Raw genomic sequence first — 18,793 nt, forward strand, 5'->3', positions numbered from 1 at the left:
GGTCCTCCTCAACCCAGTCTGCCACCATCCTAGATGTTGACCTCCTCCTCTCTGATGGCTTCATCTCCATCTCTGTCCACTGTAAACCCATCAACCAGCAACAGTACCTACATTTTGACAGCTGTCATCCCTTTCAAACAAAAACATTTCCCCAATACAGCCTGACCACCAAGGGACAGCGTATCTGCAGTGACAAGAACTCGCTTGCCCAGTATGCTGAGGGTCTCACCAAAGCCTTTGCAGACAAGCACTATCCCCCAGACAAACAGAACGCCTGTGCCATTTTCTCTCAAACTCCCAATCCTCCCACCACCCCCTTGAACCAGCCACAAAGGAGTGCCCCCTTTGTTACCCAATACCACCCTGTACTGAAAGAACTGAACCATATCATTCACCAGGGCTTTGATTGTCTATCATCATGTCCTGAAATGAGGGAAACCCTACCCAAGATCCTTCCCATCCCTCCTAAATTGTTGTTCCAGCACTCACTTAACATCCATAACATCCTAGGCCATTCCTATCCCTTCCCAAACCCAACCCCCTTGACACAAGGATCATATCCCATGTGCAGGACCTGCCCGATCCACCCACCCAGCACTTTCTCTTCCTGTCCTGTTACAGGTTTATCCTACCCTACCAGTTCTGCTCTGCTGAAATCATTGCACAGCTTTTTACATTGGTGTGACTACCAACCAGTAGCCCACCAGGATTAACACCAAACTGTGGCCAAGAGCAAAGTAGACCATCCTGTGGTACAACATGCAGCTGAACGTAACACCTTTGACTTCAGTAGCTGCTTCACTACCCAAGCCACCTGGATCCTCACCTCCATCACTAGCTTTTCTGAAGTGCGCGGATGGGAGTTATCCTTACACAACATCGGGGCCCTGGAGCTTTGTTCAGTTTCAATGATCTCAGCTATTTCTCAACACCCTTGACACTACTACTTATTTCATTCAGCATCTCTGTCTATAGCCCTAGTCTTTGTTTTACACCTATTATGCAATAGACTGTTTCCTCAGAAGCTTCTTTACAGTGACTGTATACGATGGAGGTTGCCTCCTATTATGAACTGTTCTACTGGGTACATATCTATACAGTGCATGGTCAATTATTCTTTTAAACGTGAGCCAGAGTTCCTCTATATGTTGCTGACCTGCGTTGAAAATTTCAAGTTCCTCACTGAGATATGACATTACTGCTTTTAGCAATTTCGATGTGCATGTCCTCAATGTGGTCAGGTCTATTTATTGCCATGAAATCCAATATATTTCAATCATGAGTAGGTTTCTTAGGTATCTGTTCTGGGTAATTTTTAGAGAAGACATTTAATAAAGTTTCACAGGATGTCTTATCACACCCACCACTAACAAAACTGTAATTTTCCCACTTAATTGTTGGATGATTAAAGTCTCCACTGATGATTTCGGTATGACTGGGGAACTTACGTACAAGTGAACTGAGGTTTCCTCTGATGTTTTCGGTTACATCAGTTAGCCTTCTGCCACCGAGCAGTGTGTCAGCAGTGTGCAAGTAGCAGCAAGTGGCTTATTTAGCGTTCATATAAGTGTAGCAGTCAAGTTGAAAATTTGTTTGAGTGTTCTTAGTGCACTTGTTTAGTTAAATCGGTCAAATCATTGTGTAGTTTCGTAATTAGCAGGGGCAGATTTGCATTTTAACATCTGTGACATGTAAAGTCGCGTAGTCATCTGTCATTTGTTTATTTCTTTCAAATAGTCTTTGTACGTTACTGACAGTACAATTAGCCTTCTGCCGCCGAACAGTGTGTCAGCAGCGCACAAGTAGCAGCATTACTGCATTTACTAGGCAGTCTTGTATTTTAATAACCATTTAAATTTTGTGTCGAATTGTTTGTGCTCTTTGTAGATTAGTTCAGACATTCTTTGCACAACAGTATTTAGCATGGATAGGGGCTGCCACTGCTGTGTTCAGATGTGGGCCGAGTTGGCATCCCTTCGCTCCCAGCTTCAGGCAGTGTTGGCTTCAGTCACACAGCTTGAGGCTGTTGCCAATGGGCATCACTGTGGGGGTCCGGACGGGTGTTTGTCGGGGACGGCCAGCTCGTTCCACGCATCCCCCGATCGGACTACGGCTGTGGCTGCCCACGATACTGCCCACATTGAGGCTGACCCCTCACCCATGGTAGAGTGGGAGGTCATCTCGAGGTGTGGCAGAGGGCGAAAGACATTCTGGATGGCTGAATGGAAGGCCTCTCCAGTTTGTCTGACAAACCGGTTTCAGGCTCTGTCTCTGGCTGATACTGATCTTCGGTCGAATATGGCTGCTTGTCCTGTTCCAGAGGTTGCCCCTCAGTCTGCAAGATCCGGGTGGTCGCAGAGGGTGGGCTTACTGGTAATTGGGAGCTCCAACAACAGGCGCGTAAGGGGGCCCCTTAGGGATATGGCTGCAAGGGAGGGGAAGAAAACCAATGTGCACTCCGTGTGCATACAGCGGGGTGGGGGGGTGGGTGGGGGTGGGGAGAGTCATTCCAGATGTGGAAAGGGTCCTTACGGATGCCGTGAAGGGTACAGGGTGCATCCATCTGCAGGTGGTCGCTCATTTCGGCACCAATGATGTGTGTTGCTATTGTAGTGCTACAACGATGAAAATTAATATTACAACGATGTCAAACCTTATTTCCATGATTTAAAGAAGTATTCATGAAATTAAAAATGTAATTATAATTTTATTATTTTCATTTTTGTGCTAAGTGTATCAAAGACTTTCTAGTGCATGGAATAAATTAGCATTGTTTGTACTACGAAACTATATATTATTGTTAAGGGTTAAGCATGTAATAATTCAATGTAAGACATTTTGTTGAGTCTGAATTTTGTTCTCGTACTGGTCGGTAGAGAAGGAAAAGTTCCTTAATCGATTAAGGAATTATTACGGGTGGAGGTTATGCTAAACAACCGAGCTAGGTTAATAATTGGCTCCTATTATCGACCTCCCGACTCAGCAGCATTAGTGGCAGAACAACTGAGAGAAAATCTGGAATACATTTCACATAAATTTCCTCACCATGTTATAGTCTTACATGGAGACTTTAATTTACCAGATATAGACTGGGACACTCAGATGTTTAGGACAGGTGGTAGGGACAGAGCATCGAGTAACATTATACCGAGTGCACTATCTGAAAATTACCTTGAGCAATTAAACAGAGAACTGACTCGTGGAGGTAACATCTTAGACCTACTGATAAACAGACCCAAACTTTTTGACTCTGTAAGTGCAGAACAGGCTGTTGCAGCATCCATGAATATGGAAGTAAATAGGAATAGAAAAAAAGGGAGGAAGGTTTATCTGTTTAGCAAGAGCAATAGGAGGCAGATTTCAGACAACCAAACAGATCAAAACGAAAATTTCTGTTCCGACACTGACAATGTTGAGTGTTTATGGAAAAAGTTCAAGGCAATTGTAAAATGCATTTTAGACAGGTACGTGCTGAGTAAAACTGTGAGGGATGGGAAAAACCCACCGTGGTTCAACAACAAAGTTAGGAAACTACTGCGAAAGCAAAGAGAGCTTCACTCCAAGTTTAAACGCAGCCAAAACCTCTCAGACAAACAGAAGCTAAATGATGTCAAAGTTACCGTAAGGAGGGCTATGCGTGAAGCGTTCAGCGAATTTGAACGTAAAATTCTATGTACCGACTTGACAGAAAATCCTAGGAAGTTCTGGTCTTACGTTAAATCAGTAAATGGATCGAAACAGCATATCCAGACACTCTGGGTTGATAATGGCATTGAAACAGAGGATGACACATGTAAAGCTGAAATACTAAATGCCTTTTTCCAAAGCTGTTTCACAGAGGAAGACCGTACTGCAGTTCCTTCTCTAAATCCTCGCACGAACGAAAAAATGGCTGACATTGAAACAAGTGTCCAAGGAATAGAAAAGCAACTGGAATCACTCAACAGAGGAAAGTCCACTGGACGGGATACCAGTCTGATTCTACACAGAGTACGCGAAAGAACTTGCCTCCCTTCTAACAGCCGTGTACTGCAAGTCTCTAGAAGAACGGAAGGTTCCAAATGATTGCAAAAGAGCGCAGATAGTCCCAGTCTTCAAGAAGAGTCGTCGAACAGATGTGCAAAACTATAGGCCTATATCTATGACATCGATCTGTTGTAGAATTTTAGAACATGTTTTTTGCTCATGCATCATGTCATTTCTGGAAACCCATAATATACTCTATAAGAATCAACATGGATTCCAGAAACAGTGATCGTGTGAGACCCAACTCGCTTTATTTGTTCATGAGACATAGAAAATATTAGATACAGGCTCCCAGGTAGATGCCATTTTCTTTGACTTCCGGAAGGCGTTCTGTACAGTTCCGCACTGTCGCCTGATAAAATAAGACCAACTGTGTGGCTGGATTGAGGAGATTTTAAAAGCAAACAGAACACAGCATGTTGTTATCAATGGAGAGACGTCTACAGACGTTAAAGTAACCTCTGGCCTGTTACAGGGGAGTGTTATGGGACCATTGCTTTTCACAATATATATAAATGACCCAGTAGATAGTGTCGGAAGTTCCATGCGGCTTTTCGCGGATGATGCTGTAGTATACAGAAAAGTTGCAGCATTAGAAAATTGCTGCGAAATGCAGGAAGGTCTGCAGCGGATAGGCACTTGGTGCAGGGAGTGGCAACTGACCCTTAACATAGACAAATGTAATGTATTGCGAATACATAGAAAGAAGGATCCTTTATTATATGATTATATGATAGCAGAACAAACACGGGTAGTAGTTACTTCTGTAAAATATCTGGGAGTATGCATACGGAATGATTTGAAGTGGAATGATCACATAAAATTAATTGTTGGTAAGGCAGGTGCTAGGCTGAGATTCATTGGAAGAGTCCTTAGAAAATGTAGTCCATCAACAAAGGAGGTGGCTTACAAAACACTCGTTCGACCTATACATGAGTTTTGCTCATCAGTGTGAGATACGTACCAAGTCAAGTTGACAGAGGAGATAGAGAAGATCCAAAGAGGAATGGCACGTTTCGTCACAGGGTTATTTGGTAAGCATGATAGCATTACGGATATGTTTAGCAAACTCAAGTGGCAGACTCTGCAAGAGAGGCGCTCTGCATTGCAGTGTAGCTTGCTGTCCAGGCTTCGAGAGGGTGTGTTTCTGGATGAGGTATTGAAATATTGCTTCCCCTTACTTATACCTCCTGAGGAGATCACGAATGAAAAATTAGAGAGATTTGAGCATGCACAGAGGCTTTCCAGCAGTCGTCCTTCCCACGAACCATATGCGACTGGAACAGGGAAGGGATGTAATGACACTGGCACATAAAGTGACCTCCGCCACACACCGTTGGTGGCTTGCGGAGTATCAATGTAGATAGCTGAGTCTGAAGGGCAACAGAAGGATCCAACTATCATTTTATTCCCACCCCTCATACTGATTCTTGTCCAAACAATCTCACATGGAACTTCAATTTCTATCCCTGTAGATCTGAGTTTTTCATCTACTTTGATAAATACACTACCTCCATTTTCCATTTGCCTGGCTTTTCGAAACACACTTAAACATTCCCCAAAAATCTCACTGCTATCAATTTCAGGTTTCAACCATTTTTCTGTACCTAGAATTATGAGAGCTTCACTGCTTTTCATGATTGCTTTGAACTCTTGCACTTTGTTGCAAATGCTTAGGCAGTTTACACTAGGATTTTAATACTCTCACCTGCGTGTGGCAATTCTTTTGATCTTACACTGATACTTCTGGGTTTCCTTCAGCTAACGTTATCTGGATTGGATGGAGAGCCACCTAATCTAAAAAACCTTTGTGTGTGCCCTACACAAAGTCAGCTGCATCACGGTCCTAAATGCCCAATTGTTGTTACAGTTACAATAATCCCCATGTTTAAGATGTCTTGTGTGTGATTTGGACAAAAGCGACATATTTCCACACAGACTTCAATGTTTTGTAAGACCTCTTCTTATTGTGATGAGAAGAAGTCTTATATACATCTATGTCTATATTCTGCAAACAGTGGTGAAGAGCATGCCAGAGGACACATCCCATTGTACCAATTATTGCAATTTCTTCCCATTCCATTCACATATGAAGCATGGGAAGAATGATTGATTGAATGAATGAATGAATGCCTCTGTGCATACTGTAATTATTCTAATCTTGTCCTCATGATACCCATGTGAGCAATAAGTAGGGGGTTGTAGAATACTCATGGAGCCATCATTTAAAGCCAGTTCTGAAACCGTTTGTAGATTTTCTCCGGATAGTTTGCATCTATCTTCAAATGTATGCCAGTTCAGTTTCTTCAGTATCTCTGACTTCCACAGATCTAACAAATCTGTAACCATTCACATTGCCCTTCTCGGTATGTGTTCAATATTCACGGATAGTCCTATTTGGTATGGTTCTCAGACACTACAGCGATATTCCAGGAAAAAAAATCGCACAAGCAATTTGTAAGCAATCTCCTTTGGAGACTGCTTGCACTTCCCCACTATCCCACCAATAAACTGAAATCTACCAGCTGCTTTACCTATGACTGAACATATATGATTATTCCATTTCACATCTCTACAAAGTGTTACACCCTGGTATTTGTATGAGCTACCCAATTTCAACAGTGGCTCATTGATATTATAGTCATAGGCTACTATGTTTTTTCGTTTTGAGAAATGCATAATTTAATGTTTCTGAACATTTGGAGTAAGATGCCAATCTTTGCACCATTCTGAAATATTATCAAGATCTGACTGAATGTATGATGCAGATTCTTTCTATGGTACTTCATTATACATAATTCCATCACCTGTAAAAAGCACAAAGTTACTGTTAATATTGTCTGTAAGGTCATTAATATACAATGTGAACAGTAAGGGTCCCAACACATTTTCCTCTGGCAGATCTGAAATTACTGCTACATCTGACGATGAATCTCCATCCAAGATAATATGCTGTGTCCTCCCTACCAAAAAGTCCTTAATCCAGTCACAAATTTCACTTGTTACCCTGTATGAACATACTTTTGACAATAAGCAGGTGTGGTACCAAGTCAAACACTTTTCGGCAATCAAGAAAATCTGTGACTAACTGCGGCCTTGATCCAAAACTTTAAGTATGCCATGCAAGACAATACTACATATCACTGCTTCAATGGAAAAATGTCACCTTCAGTCAAAACATTTATGACATAAGTGGCCACTATGAAGATGATTTTATTTGAATATGTCTACGTTAGTAGACACAGGAACACAATTTTATTTTAATACCCTACTTATAACGAGAGCTTTCATCAACTTGAATTGAAACGATAATGTTGTTTTACTAAACTTTGTATATTTTACTTTACCCATGTATTGTAGTAATCTCGCTAAGAATTATTAACACATCTTCGTTTTAAGTCCAAAAATCTTTTACTCACCAATAGTTGGGTCGTGATAATCCAAAAACCTATGGTTGACGAACTGTAGAGTTAGAGCTGTAAAAACAAAGCAGTGAAAGTATCATACGGCCAGATTCATGAATGAACTGAACGACACAGATGAGCACATATTCACATTTACCTGATTTCCCAACCCCCCCGTCTCCCAATACCACTATTTTGTACACTCTTAATCCACCTCTTGTAGTTTCGGGTCGACCTTGTGATACACCTCTGCTATCATCAGCAATGCCCATTCTCCCGGGTCTTTTGCCCGGAGTTACGGGCGCAATTCCAGACCCAGAAGGGCCTGCTTGACCAGCCGCCAGCTCTGTTTCTTTTTATTTCGGTTTCAAACTTGTAATCTAAAGGTACGACGTTTTCTTCCGAAATTCTTCTATTACCCTAGACCATTGCCAGAATGGTCTAGGGTTTTAAAACGCTAAAAGACCCTCAAAGGACTTATGTAGGTAAACGCCCCCATCAAGCAATCACGCTCGAGAACAACTTTGCCATCTATAGCTTCATGTGTGAAGTGACAGCTGAAACAGCTGAGTGGCAATGTTTACAGTTGAACTAGCACCAGTGTAGCCAACATAATCAGCGCAAGAGCTTATGATTTGGTTGCTTCGTATCTCTCAAAGAGTTGTAACACCCTGTGTGTTGTGGAGGTGTATTGTTATTCCAGAAACTAGGATGGCGCGTAAAATACTACTCTATTAATTAATGTTTCATGATGTTTATATTTCGCTGTTGACGTTTGAGTACCGTGGAGGTTGATTTATAAGTACGTTGTCTTTTTAGCTGTGTGATTGTAAATATAAGTGAATCCACCATCGCTCCTAAGAAGTATGTAAATTTTTGTTACTTATAGTTAGAAAGCACAACTATCAGTTTGGTAAGAATGCATTTATAAGGAAGAACTTTTCACGGTGGTTTTTTATTACGTTATCGCGTAATTTTAACGTGTAGAAAGCGCGGCGTTGGTAATGTAATGTGTATCACAACCCTTACAGTCACTTATTTTGTATTGCGCCAGAAAGGTGAGTTATTGTTAACATAATTTCTTCTATAGAATGGCTTGGAAACAATTCAATGCATTCAGATCCTCTAATAAGTTATAGCAGCTGTAGTGTTTGCCTTCTGGGTGTGTATCATAGGTTGAACCAGTATATTGTGAAGATAAAGCTTTATAGAAATTTCCTATACATTTGATTGATAGGTATGGAACACATTACTGTTACTTGAATGCCATTAAAAGTCGAAATGTGGTGTTCGTTTCCATAGAAGACAACTCAATAATAACGTTAATTGTTTTAAACAGAACACCTAATGGCTCAGTAGCTATGATACACTGATTTGCATATTGTTTATAGTGGTAAGAAGTTAACGACTAAGTGCACATTTTCCCCACATGGAAAGTGACCTATTTGTTCTGTATGTACATCTATACTGTGGAAACCACCGTGACCTGAATGGCATAGGATACATCCCATTGTACCAGTTATTATGGTTTCTTCCCGTCCTATTCACATATGGAGCGCGGGAAGAATGATTCTTTAAACACTTCTCTGTATGCTGTAATTATTCTAATTTTGTCCTCGCAGTCTCTATGTGAGTGATAAGTAGGGGTTTGTAGTATACTCTGAGTGTCATCATTTAAAGCCGGTTTTTGAAATTTGGTTAGCAAACTTTCTTGGGATAGCTCACATATATCTTCAAGTGTCTTCTAGTTCAGTTTCTGTGACATTCTCCTATGGATCAAACAAATCCGTGACCGTTCTTGCTGCCCTTTTCTTTAATCTATCAATATCCCATGTTGGTCCTATTTGGTATAGGTACTACACAATTGAGCAATATTCTAGAATAGTTTGCATGAGTGATTTATATGCAATCTCCTTTGTAGACTGATTACACTTTGCCACTATACTAGCAGTAAACTAAAGTCTACCACCTGCTTTACCCACAACTGAGTCTGTGTGATCATTCCATTTCACATACCTACAAAGTGCTACAGTGAGGCATTTTTAGGAGTTGGTCAATTCCAGCTGTTTCTTATTGTTATTATAGTCACAGGATACCTATTTTTTTCCAGAAGTGCACAGTTTTACATATCTGAACATTTAAAGCAAGTTGCCAGTCTTTACACCACTTTGAAGTGTTATCGAGATCTGACTGAAAGTTTATGCAACTTCTTTCACGCAATACTTCATTATAGATAACTGCATCATCTGCAAAAAGTCTGAGGTTCCTATTAATATTGTCCGTAAGGTCATTAAAATACACCATGAAGAGCAAGGGCCACAACACACTTCTGTGGGGCACACCCGAAGTTCCTTCTACATCTGATGACGACTATCCATCTAAGATTATCTGCTGCAATCCTCCTCACCAAAAGATAGAAAATAGTTTTAATTGTATTACATTGTTATATGCGAATTTAGACTTTTCTTGGCGAATCTCAATGACTGAGCCTTCTGAAGTTACCAGCTGAGTCAAGGTGGTGTTCTGTGGCAACGTTTCAACAAGTTTCCTTCTTGTCATCCTCAGGCAAAGTGTCAGGTTTGTGTGCTGTCCAGGTCTTTATAGCTGCTGGACTGCAGGCTCATCTGCATTGGCAGCACCAATCCCGCGTCTCCAGAAGAGGTGTTGCAGCATTTGGTGGGGGGTAGTTGCAATCATTGGTGGTGTGGGCTCCTTGAATGCTGATGGGCCTGTCTGTTTCATCTGCTGCCTTTCCAGTTTTGCATCGGAGTGTTCATGTAGTATTTTTGTTATCACTGCATGCCATGCAGTGCTAATTTGGAAACCACTATCTCGGTTGACAAGGTTATCATGGATTCGCATTGCTGCAGCCTCTTTGAAGATTGAATCCCAGAACCCGTTTGCCCTGCACAGCAGCTTTGTTTGTTTGAAATCAAACTCATGGTTTTCGTTAAGACTGAGTTCTGCCACTGCAGATTTATCTGTTTGGCCTAGGCAAACACTCCTTATATGTTCTGAGCAGCACCACTATATACACCGCTGTGTTTGGCCGATGTATTGTGTGCCACACTTACGGTTGATTCTGTAGACTCCAGGTGTCTAAATTCCTAGTTTATCCTTCTCTGAACCCAGCATAGTCTTGATTTTTGCTGTTGAGTGAAAGATGGTTTTAATGTTGCTCTTTTTTAATTTCCTGGCAATCTTTGCCGGGGGCGGCCCAGTGTATAGAAGGAATGCCAAGCGCTTAGTGTCTTCTTCATGTACATCTTCTCTCTTTTGCCTGCTTTGTTGGAAAGTGTGTCTCAGAACAGCTATTCTCATGAAAGATTTTTCTCAAGTGCTGCAGTTGGGAAGGTAGACTCTCCTTGTCATGTATGTCTTGTAGTCTGCACACCAAAGTGGTGAGCATTGATTTGCATCGTGCTGCATGGTGGCAGCTATTGGTGTTAAGGTATAGGTCAGTGTATGTCTTTTTCCTGTAAACAGAATTACCTAATGTGCCGTCAGTCTTCTTTATCATGACATTGAGGAAAGGCAGACATCCATTTTCATCCAGCTCCATGGTGGATTTAATATTGTCTTGTGTGCCTTTGAGGTGGTTAAGGAATTCTTGTAGATTTTCTTTGTCATGCGGCCAAATCATGACTGTATCATCCACATAGTGGTAGAACGCCTTCAGTTTCAGACACTCCATTTCTGCTAAGTATTCCACATTTACTTTTGCGATACGTGGTGTTAGGGGGGAACTCGCGGACACACATTGTATCTGTTTGTTGTATTAATTGGAAGTGTGTGGTACTGGGTGTGTGGCGGAACAGTTTCACTGTCTCTTTGTTGAAGTGGCCCCCTGTGTGAAGAGGGACGTGACTTCAAAGCTGACTGGGATGTTACCTTTGTCCAGATGCATGCCTTGAAGTATCTTCACAAAGTCCATCGAGTTTTTCACATGGTGAGGACAATGACCTACAAGACGCTTCTCAATGGTTGCAGCAGGTGTTTGGCTATTTCATAAGCTGGTGAATGTATTGTGTCCGCTATTGGACATAGTGAACCTCCCTTCTTGTTTACCTTTGAAAGTCTGTAGAGGTGCTCTGATATCAGTGCTCTGAAGTACAGCTTTCTTACTCATACTGCATATCCATTCCTTAGGTTTTTTAGCAGTGAGATGGTTTTCCTTGTCACCGCTGATGTAGGATCCTTTTTCACTTGTTTGTAAGCTGGTTCTTGTAAAAGGATCTCAATCTTCCGCCGGTAGTGAACTGACTGTAGCAATACTGTCGTATCATCTTCGTCTGCCACTAGGACAGCTGTATCCTTGTTTTCTTGTAGGTTGCATATTGCCCTTTGTTCAGCCATAGAGATTTTTGTTTTCGGCATTAACGCTTTTTCCAAGACCCTGCAAGACTCCCTTCTGAGCTCTTTGGCACTGTCAGCCCCATGATGGCACGCTCGATGCTGCTGATCTCGATGCTACTGATGATCTCCCATTTAGGTAATATGGTGGGAACTGATGCAAAATTTAATCCTTTTGACAGCACGGATAGTGTTTATTCGTCCAGTTCCTTTCCAATTAAATTGATAATGGTCCTTGAACCCTTTGTACTGATGTGCTGCACTTGTCCCCAGCACTTATCTTGTATTTTCAAAGTGGCTTTGCATTTGCAGAGTTCTCTGATTGTGAATATGTTACCATATACCCTCTCCCATGAGCTAGGCTCATACTCCTGTAACAGACCCAGATGCAAGACCTGTCTCATACATCCTCCCACCATCACCTACTCCAGTCAGGTCACTAACATCACCTATTCCATCAAAGGCAGGGCTACCTTTGAAGCCAGTCATGTGGCTACAAGCTAAGCTGCAACCACTGTACTGCTTTCTATGTAGGCATGGCAACCAACAAGCTGTCTGTCGGCATGAATGGCCACTGACAAACTGTGGCCAAGAAACACGTGGACCGCCCTGTTGCTGTACATGCTTCCAAACATGATATCCTTCATTTCAATGATTGCCTCACAGCCTGTGCCATATGGATCCTTCCCATCAACACCAGCTTTTTTGAACTGCGCAGATGGGAACTTCCCCTGCAATACATCCTACATTCCCGTAACCCTCCTGGCCTCAACCTTTGTTAGTCACTGTCCTCTCCCATCCAGCCCCTTTCCTGTTCCCATCCCAGCACAACACTGCCGTCATTACACCACCACACCCAGTCTTTTTATTTCTCTCCTTTTCCGCTACCTTCCCCGCACCCCCCACCTCCCAACCCCTCCTCACCTCTCCACTGACCTATTGTTGACAAAGGCGTTAATGGTCGAAAGATTTAATTGTAAGAATCTTTTTGTTGTGCTTATCTGCGTCTCAGCATCTCTGCTATATGGTGAGTAGCAACTTTCCTTCTCATAATATTGTTAGACTAATCATATGTTTGTGCTGCCTGTGGCAGCAGTATGTTGGGGTTTGTAATTCATTTTTGAATTCATCACTTAATACTGATTCTTGAATTTGTTGGATAGTTGGTGTTTGGCATCAAGCATCTGCCAGTTCAGGTTTTCCAGCATCTCCATGACACCTTCCGTAGGCCAAACAAATCTGCAGACATTCCTACTATACTTCTTTGTATACGTTCAATATGTTCTGATAGTCTTATTTGGTATGGGTCCCACACCCTTGTACAATATTTTAAGGTGGGCCACATAAGTGTTTTGTAAGCACTCTCCTTTGTTGACTGATTGCAGTTACCAGTATCCTATACAAGAATTGAAGTCTCCTACTTGCTATACCTTTTATTGAGCCCATGTGCCATTCAGTTTCATGTCTCTAATAATTGTTACATCTAGGCGTTTGTGCAAGTTGACTTATTCAAATTGTGATCAAAAAAATGGTAGGTCATCAACACAATCTCCTGAATAGCAAACCTAGACTCCTGAAGCTAGGAAGCCCTCTGGATGGAATGTCATATGTTGTCCCATAGACAATGCCACATATACTAGTTGCTGGTCCAAGGTGCAGCAACTGTGGTCAATCTCACACCTTCTCCACAAATGTAACACTTCACAAACTCAGCAGTTAAACTGTATAATTGTATGAATTTAATCGTGCTCTGCATGTCATCCCCAGTTGCGACATGCAGAAACTATGCATCTGCTTCATTGTCACATCTATAACTAACAAACAACAAAACAAAATTAAATCTCCAACCATAAGCAACACACCATAGATTAAATCGAAAAACAAAACCAAATCTAACATCAAAATAACTCTCTAACAAACCACCACAAACTCTTTCAGTATTATCACAAACAGTACTAAAGAAGTCTGATAGCATTAACAACATTCACAAACAATTTAAAAACATCAGCGTTCCTCATGCCATGGTATACTCCAGCATGCCTTCTGGAAACGTGTTCCATTTTAAACACACCATGCCACCATAATGTCACACACAGTTACATTACGCGTCCAAGTTGACCCGATCAAGTGGGCAATCTCTACGCCACTTTAAAATCTTATTAAGATCTGACAAAATATTTGTCCAGCTTTTTGCAAGCAGTACTTCATTTAAGTAAACTACATTGTCAACAAAAAGTCTGATGTTACTACTTTCTATAAGGTCAATAATATGCAACATGAACAGTACGGGTCCCAACTCATTTAACTGGGGCATATCTAAAGTGACTTTTACAACTGTTGATGGCTATCACTTGTGAGATAATATGCTGCATCCTCCCTACAAGAAATCCTCAATCCTGTCACAAATTCCATCTGATACCCTGCTTAGCTGTACTTTCATTGATAAGCATTGGTGTGGGACTGAGTCAAATTCTTTTCAGAAGTTGGAAAATACTGCATCTACCTGTAACTGACTGCCTTGATCTATGGCTTTCAGGATGTCATGCCAGAAAATCACAAATAGAGTTTGCCAAAACATATGTTTTTGGAATCTGTGCTGATTCACATGGAATGGCTCATTCTGTTTTAGATACTCCATTATGTCACAGCTTAGAATATGTGCTAAGATCCCTCAACTTACGGACATCAAAGGTATTGAAAATCAGTTTTATGCATCACTTCTGCTACCGTTATTGTGTACAGGTGTGACCAGTGCTTTCTTCCAACTGCTAAGCAAAGATTTTTTATTCACAGGATCTACAATATGGTTAAAAGAGGTTCTACCACAGATGCAAATTCTGTATAAAATCTGACAGGGTTTCCAACAGGCCCTGGTACCTTTCTCAGTTTTTGTAGTTTCAGCTGTTTTTCCAGTGCCACTGACACTAATATCCGATCACTCACCTTTGCAGCAGTGTGTGAGTTAAACTGGGGCTTTACTCCCAGATTTTCCTTTGCAGAGGAAGACAGCAAAATGGTGTGAAACAATTCTGCTTTTACTTTGCTACCATACATTTCATTTTCTCTGTCAGCCTTGACGATCCATTTCACTTCCTGTTCATCCTTCAGTGTCTCAACACCAGCTTCGGTGCTACTGATGGTGCTGACATATAACCAAAATTATTGTCAATATATCAAACATATTTCCATAGTGAGTGGGCTTTGGAACTGTCTGTTCTCTGTAGATTCCAAAGAAGGCATTTAGTATTATTTTGCAGGATGCCCACCACTTAAAGTCTACCAAACTCGAATTACTGCAGTTGATTATCAGACAGTTAAAGACTCCTCCAGTGGTGACAGTATGTTAGGGGAACATACATGCTAGCAAGTCGAGGTTTCCTCGCAAGTTCTCGTTTGTGTATGGTGGTGACTCTGGGGGGGTCAACAGGGGACGATCCAGTCATAAATGTACACCCTTGATACTAAGCCCTCCCACATGTGCAGCTCCAATTACAATCTCTGCAGATTTAAGTTCCTTTCCTAGTGTGATGAATACACTACCTCAATTTCCCATTATACTCTGATTAAAATAACGTTGTCATCGACAGATTGCAGTGGTCATAGGCTGTGTTGTTGAGTTGCAGCCACTCACATTAGACAAGATGCTGCACAGACAACACACCAAGTGCATGATGCTCAAGAAAGAATTTTGACTGGTGCCATTACTTGCTGAAACATCTGTGACAAAGATATTTCTTTAAGAGTGTAGCTTATTCTTTCAATATACACATAGATTTAGCGCAATATTCGATTATTAATGTGAAGAGATGGTGTTGGCAACTATTACAGTGTATGCTGCTATTTGCAATTAATTTCTGTTTGTTGTAGCTAATTGGGTGCTAGTGTACAGTAGCCAGCAAGAATTGCTGTTCCGACAGAAGACACAAATTGATTTCTTTTGTTTTCAACATGGATAGCACGAGATAGACAATTTACAATATTTATATTTTAGGTTATAAAGTTGTTTACCAGTTTTTGAATGTATTCTTTGTATCGCATGTTTTTCAGAATATGACAAGATTTCTTGGGTTAATGTTTTGTATTTCATTGTTATAATTTGATTGTGAGTTGGAAAAGCCAACAAATGTGACTAGAAGAAAAATGGCTGACATAATGGACTCACCTGAAGTGTAGTCTGTTACAGTTTGGTAGTCAGTCGGCGAAGCGAATGAATCTGAGGGTAAGCAACCTGTTTGTGGTGACGATTGATCTGTAGCCTAGCCCAATGTATAGGCTAGGTTGAAATGAATCAGTTTGGGTGTGAGGTGGCAAAACCAACCATTGTGACTCAATGAAAACAGTCTGTGGTGACGGGTTGATCTGTAGCTTAGCCTAGTGAACATTTCGTGGGATATTTTTGAAATTTCCCAATTTCCGAGGCTGTGGTTACACAGGGACCTAAGATTACAGTTTAAATTTTGTGAAATATTCTCTTTTACACAACAACATTGTGCACAATACATTCCATTATGGCCCCACATAATTTTGTACCCTCCAAATCATAACAACATTTGTTGGACACTATTTTCTCATTGGTTGTGCCATCTTGTCTAATCATTTCAATCTACCATGCAAACAAATATCAACTGCAGCACCCAGCGCAAAAGCTGCCGACACTGTAAGTGCACTTAATGCGCAACAATCTCACTACTGACAATTTTGGGCATTACCCAGTTTTCTCTACCTAGAGTTACTACAGATATGCTGCAATAAATCTTCCAAGAAGGTGAAGCAGGTGGGAGAGAAGGTGTTGGAGCTTGTGAAGGACTGAGGTTGGGGTGACCTGGCTCTGTGTCCAGGTCATGAAGATATCATCCTCATCAACTCAGTGTACCATCTTCCTGGACATCAACTTCCTCCTCCCTGACAGCTCCATCCACATCTCTGTCCACATTAAACCCACCAACAGTACCTGCATTCCTACAGCTGCCATGCCTTCCACACCAAAAAATCCCACTCGTACAGCCCGGCCACCCGAGGATGGCGTGGCAAGAACTCCCTTGCCCGTTATGCTGAAGGTATCACAAAGGCCTTCACAGACAGGCACTATCCCGCAAACCTAGTTTGCGAACAGATTTCCTTTGTCATCTCCCCACACACTCCTAATCGTATCACCGCCAAGAACCAGCTACAAAAGAGTGTCCCCTTTGACACCTTTGGTACCTTGGACTGGAACAACGAACCACATCCTTCACCAGGGCTTTGATTATCTATTATCACGCCCTGAAATGAGAGACTTCATACCCAAGATCCTTCATACTACTCCTAAAGTGGTGCTCTGCTGCCTACAGAACCTCCACAGTATAGTTGATCCCTATGCTACTTCCAATCCCAACCCCCTTGCCACAAGAAACACATCTGTGTGGAAGACTTGCATGGAAGACCTGCCCAATCCACCCACCCGTTCCTGTCACAGGCTTATCTTACCTCATCATAGGTTGGGCCACCTGTGAGAGCAGCAATGTCATATACCAGCTCTGCTGCAGACATTATACAGCTTTTTATTTTGGCGTGACTACCAACCAACAGCCCACTAAGATGAAAGTCCACTGCCAAACAGTGGCTGAGAGCAAAGTGGACCATCCTGTGGCACAACATGCAGCTGAGCATGATGTGCTTGCTTTTAATGGTTGCTTCACAACCTGGGCCATCTTGATCATCCCCTCCACTACCAGCTTTTCTGAACAGCACAGATGGGATTTATCCTTATAACACATTCTCTACTCTGAAATTATCCTCACCTCAGCTATTATAACTTAGTGTTCCCAGGCCCTCCACCCAACAGTTTCTACCCAATTTCTCCTATAGCCTCTTCCCAAGTCACGCCACGTTACTGTCATTGTGCTGACTCTCGACCAGTGCACCCACTAGTCTTTTCCCGTCACTGCTCCTCTCTTTTTCTGCTCACAAAATTATCTCAATTGGAACAATCACATAGATAATGTTGTGGGTAGAGCAAATCAAAGACTGTGATTCATTGGCAGAACACTTAGAAGGTGCAACAGGTCTACTAAAGAGACTGCTTACACCACACTTGTCAACCGTATTCTGGAGTATTGCTGTGCGGTGTGGGATCCGCATCAGGTGGGACTGACGGTTGACATTGAAAAAGTACAAAGAAGGGCAGCTCGTTTTGTATTATCGCGATATAGGGGTGGTAGTGCCACTGACATGATACGTGAATTGGAGTGGCAATCATTAAAACATAGGCGTATTTTGTTGCGACGGCAACTTCTCATGAAATTTCAATCACCAGTTTTCTCCCCCAATTGCATAAGCATTCTGTTGGCACCCACCTACATAGGGAGAAATGATCATCACGATAAAATAAGAGAAATCAGGGCTCGCACAGAAAAATTTAAGTGCTTGTTTTTCCTGTGTGCCGTTCGAGATTGTAACGGTAGAGAGACAGCTTGAAGGTGGTTCATTGAAGGCACTTTATTGTGAATAGCAGAGTAATCACGTAGATGTAGATGTAGACACACCCACATACACACACGAACATTTATTTTCAACTATATTACAATTTCACTGTCATAGCTAGTATTAACTCCTTTTTACACCTCCCTTTCCAACTGATATATTTTCAAAAAGTTGTGCACCTCTACTTTAACATCTTTGATGATCATTATTAATTATAGTCTGATGGTGACCTCACGAACTGAAATCCAGTTTACTAAATACATTTATACAGTAGAGCATGTATTGTTTTGTTCTTTTTAGTTATAAATATAAAGTTGTTCTACCAAGTAGTAATGGAGGAATTAGTTAACGTAAAATCTTTGTGTTTCTGAATAACAGTCCTTCGTAAACCATGTGAGCTATTTCCCCTATCAACTGGGAGAAACACAGTTTCACTTAGTGCCATTATCCAACCACTTTGATGTTCTTTATGTGTGGAAAATTTTCCATATTTAACAGAGATGAAGTCATCTTACAATCTCAGTGTGCTGTAGAATTCAAACAGCTGT

The 18,793-nt window shown here is 41.5% G+C and overlaps 2 protein-coding genes across 4 annotated transcripts in view; one reads left to right on the forward strand and one right to left on the reverse strand.

Annotated features, from left to right (window-relative positions):
- The window catches only part of LOC124616068 (GTP-binding protein Rit2-like), a 102,954-nt gene extending 94,974 nt beyond the window's left edge, over positions 1-7,980 (reverse strand). For both annotated transcript variants that reach the window (XM_047144305.1, XM_047144303.1), the window contains exons 1-2: positions 7,588-7,980; positions 7,446-7,502 (exon numbers count right to left, since the gene is read on the reverse strand). In XM_047144305.1, coding sequence (XP_047000261.1) covers positions 7,446-7,502; positions 7,588-7,702 — 172 coding nt within the window. In that variant the 5' untranslated portion in view covers positions 7,703-7,980. The remainder of the gene's footprint in view (positions 1-7,445; positions 7,503-7,587) is intronic.
- Positions 7,981-8,070: 90 nt separating this feature from the next.
- LOC124616094 (proline-rich protein PRCC) overlaps positions 8,071-18,793 on the forward strand; it is a 106,070-nt gene continuing 95,347 nt past the window's right edge. The window contains exon 1 of one of the 2 annotated variants that reach the window (XM_047144348.1): positions 8,071-8,232. The gene's annotated coding sequence lies outside the window, so the exon portion shown is untranslated. Of the gene's footprint in view, positions 8,233-8,332; positions 8,489-18,793 lie in introns of those variants that run through there. The other variant, XM_047144350.1, reaches the window with a different exon arrangement.

This window comes from Schistocerca americana, chromosome 5 (assembly GCF_021461395.2).
Source record: "Schistocerca americana isolate TAMUIC-IGC-003095 chromosome 5, iqSchAmer2.1, whole genome shotgun sequence".
Taxonomy (NCBI): domain Eukaryota; kingdom Metazoa; phylum Arthropoda; class Insecta; order Orthoptera; family Acrididae; genus Schistocerca; species Schistocerca americana.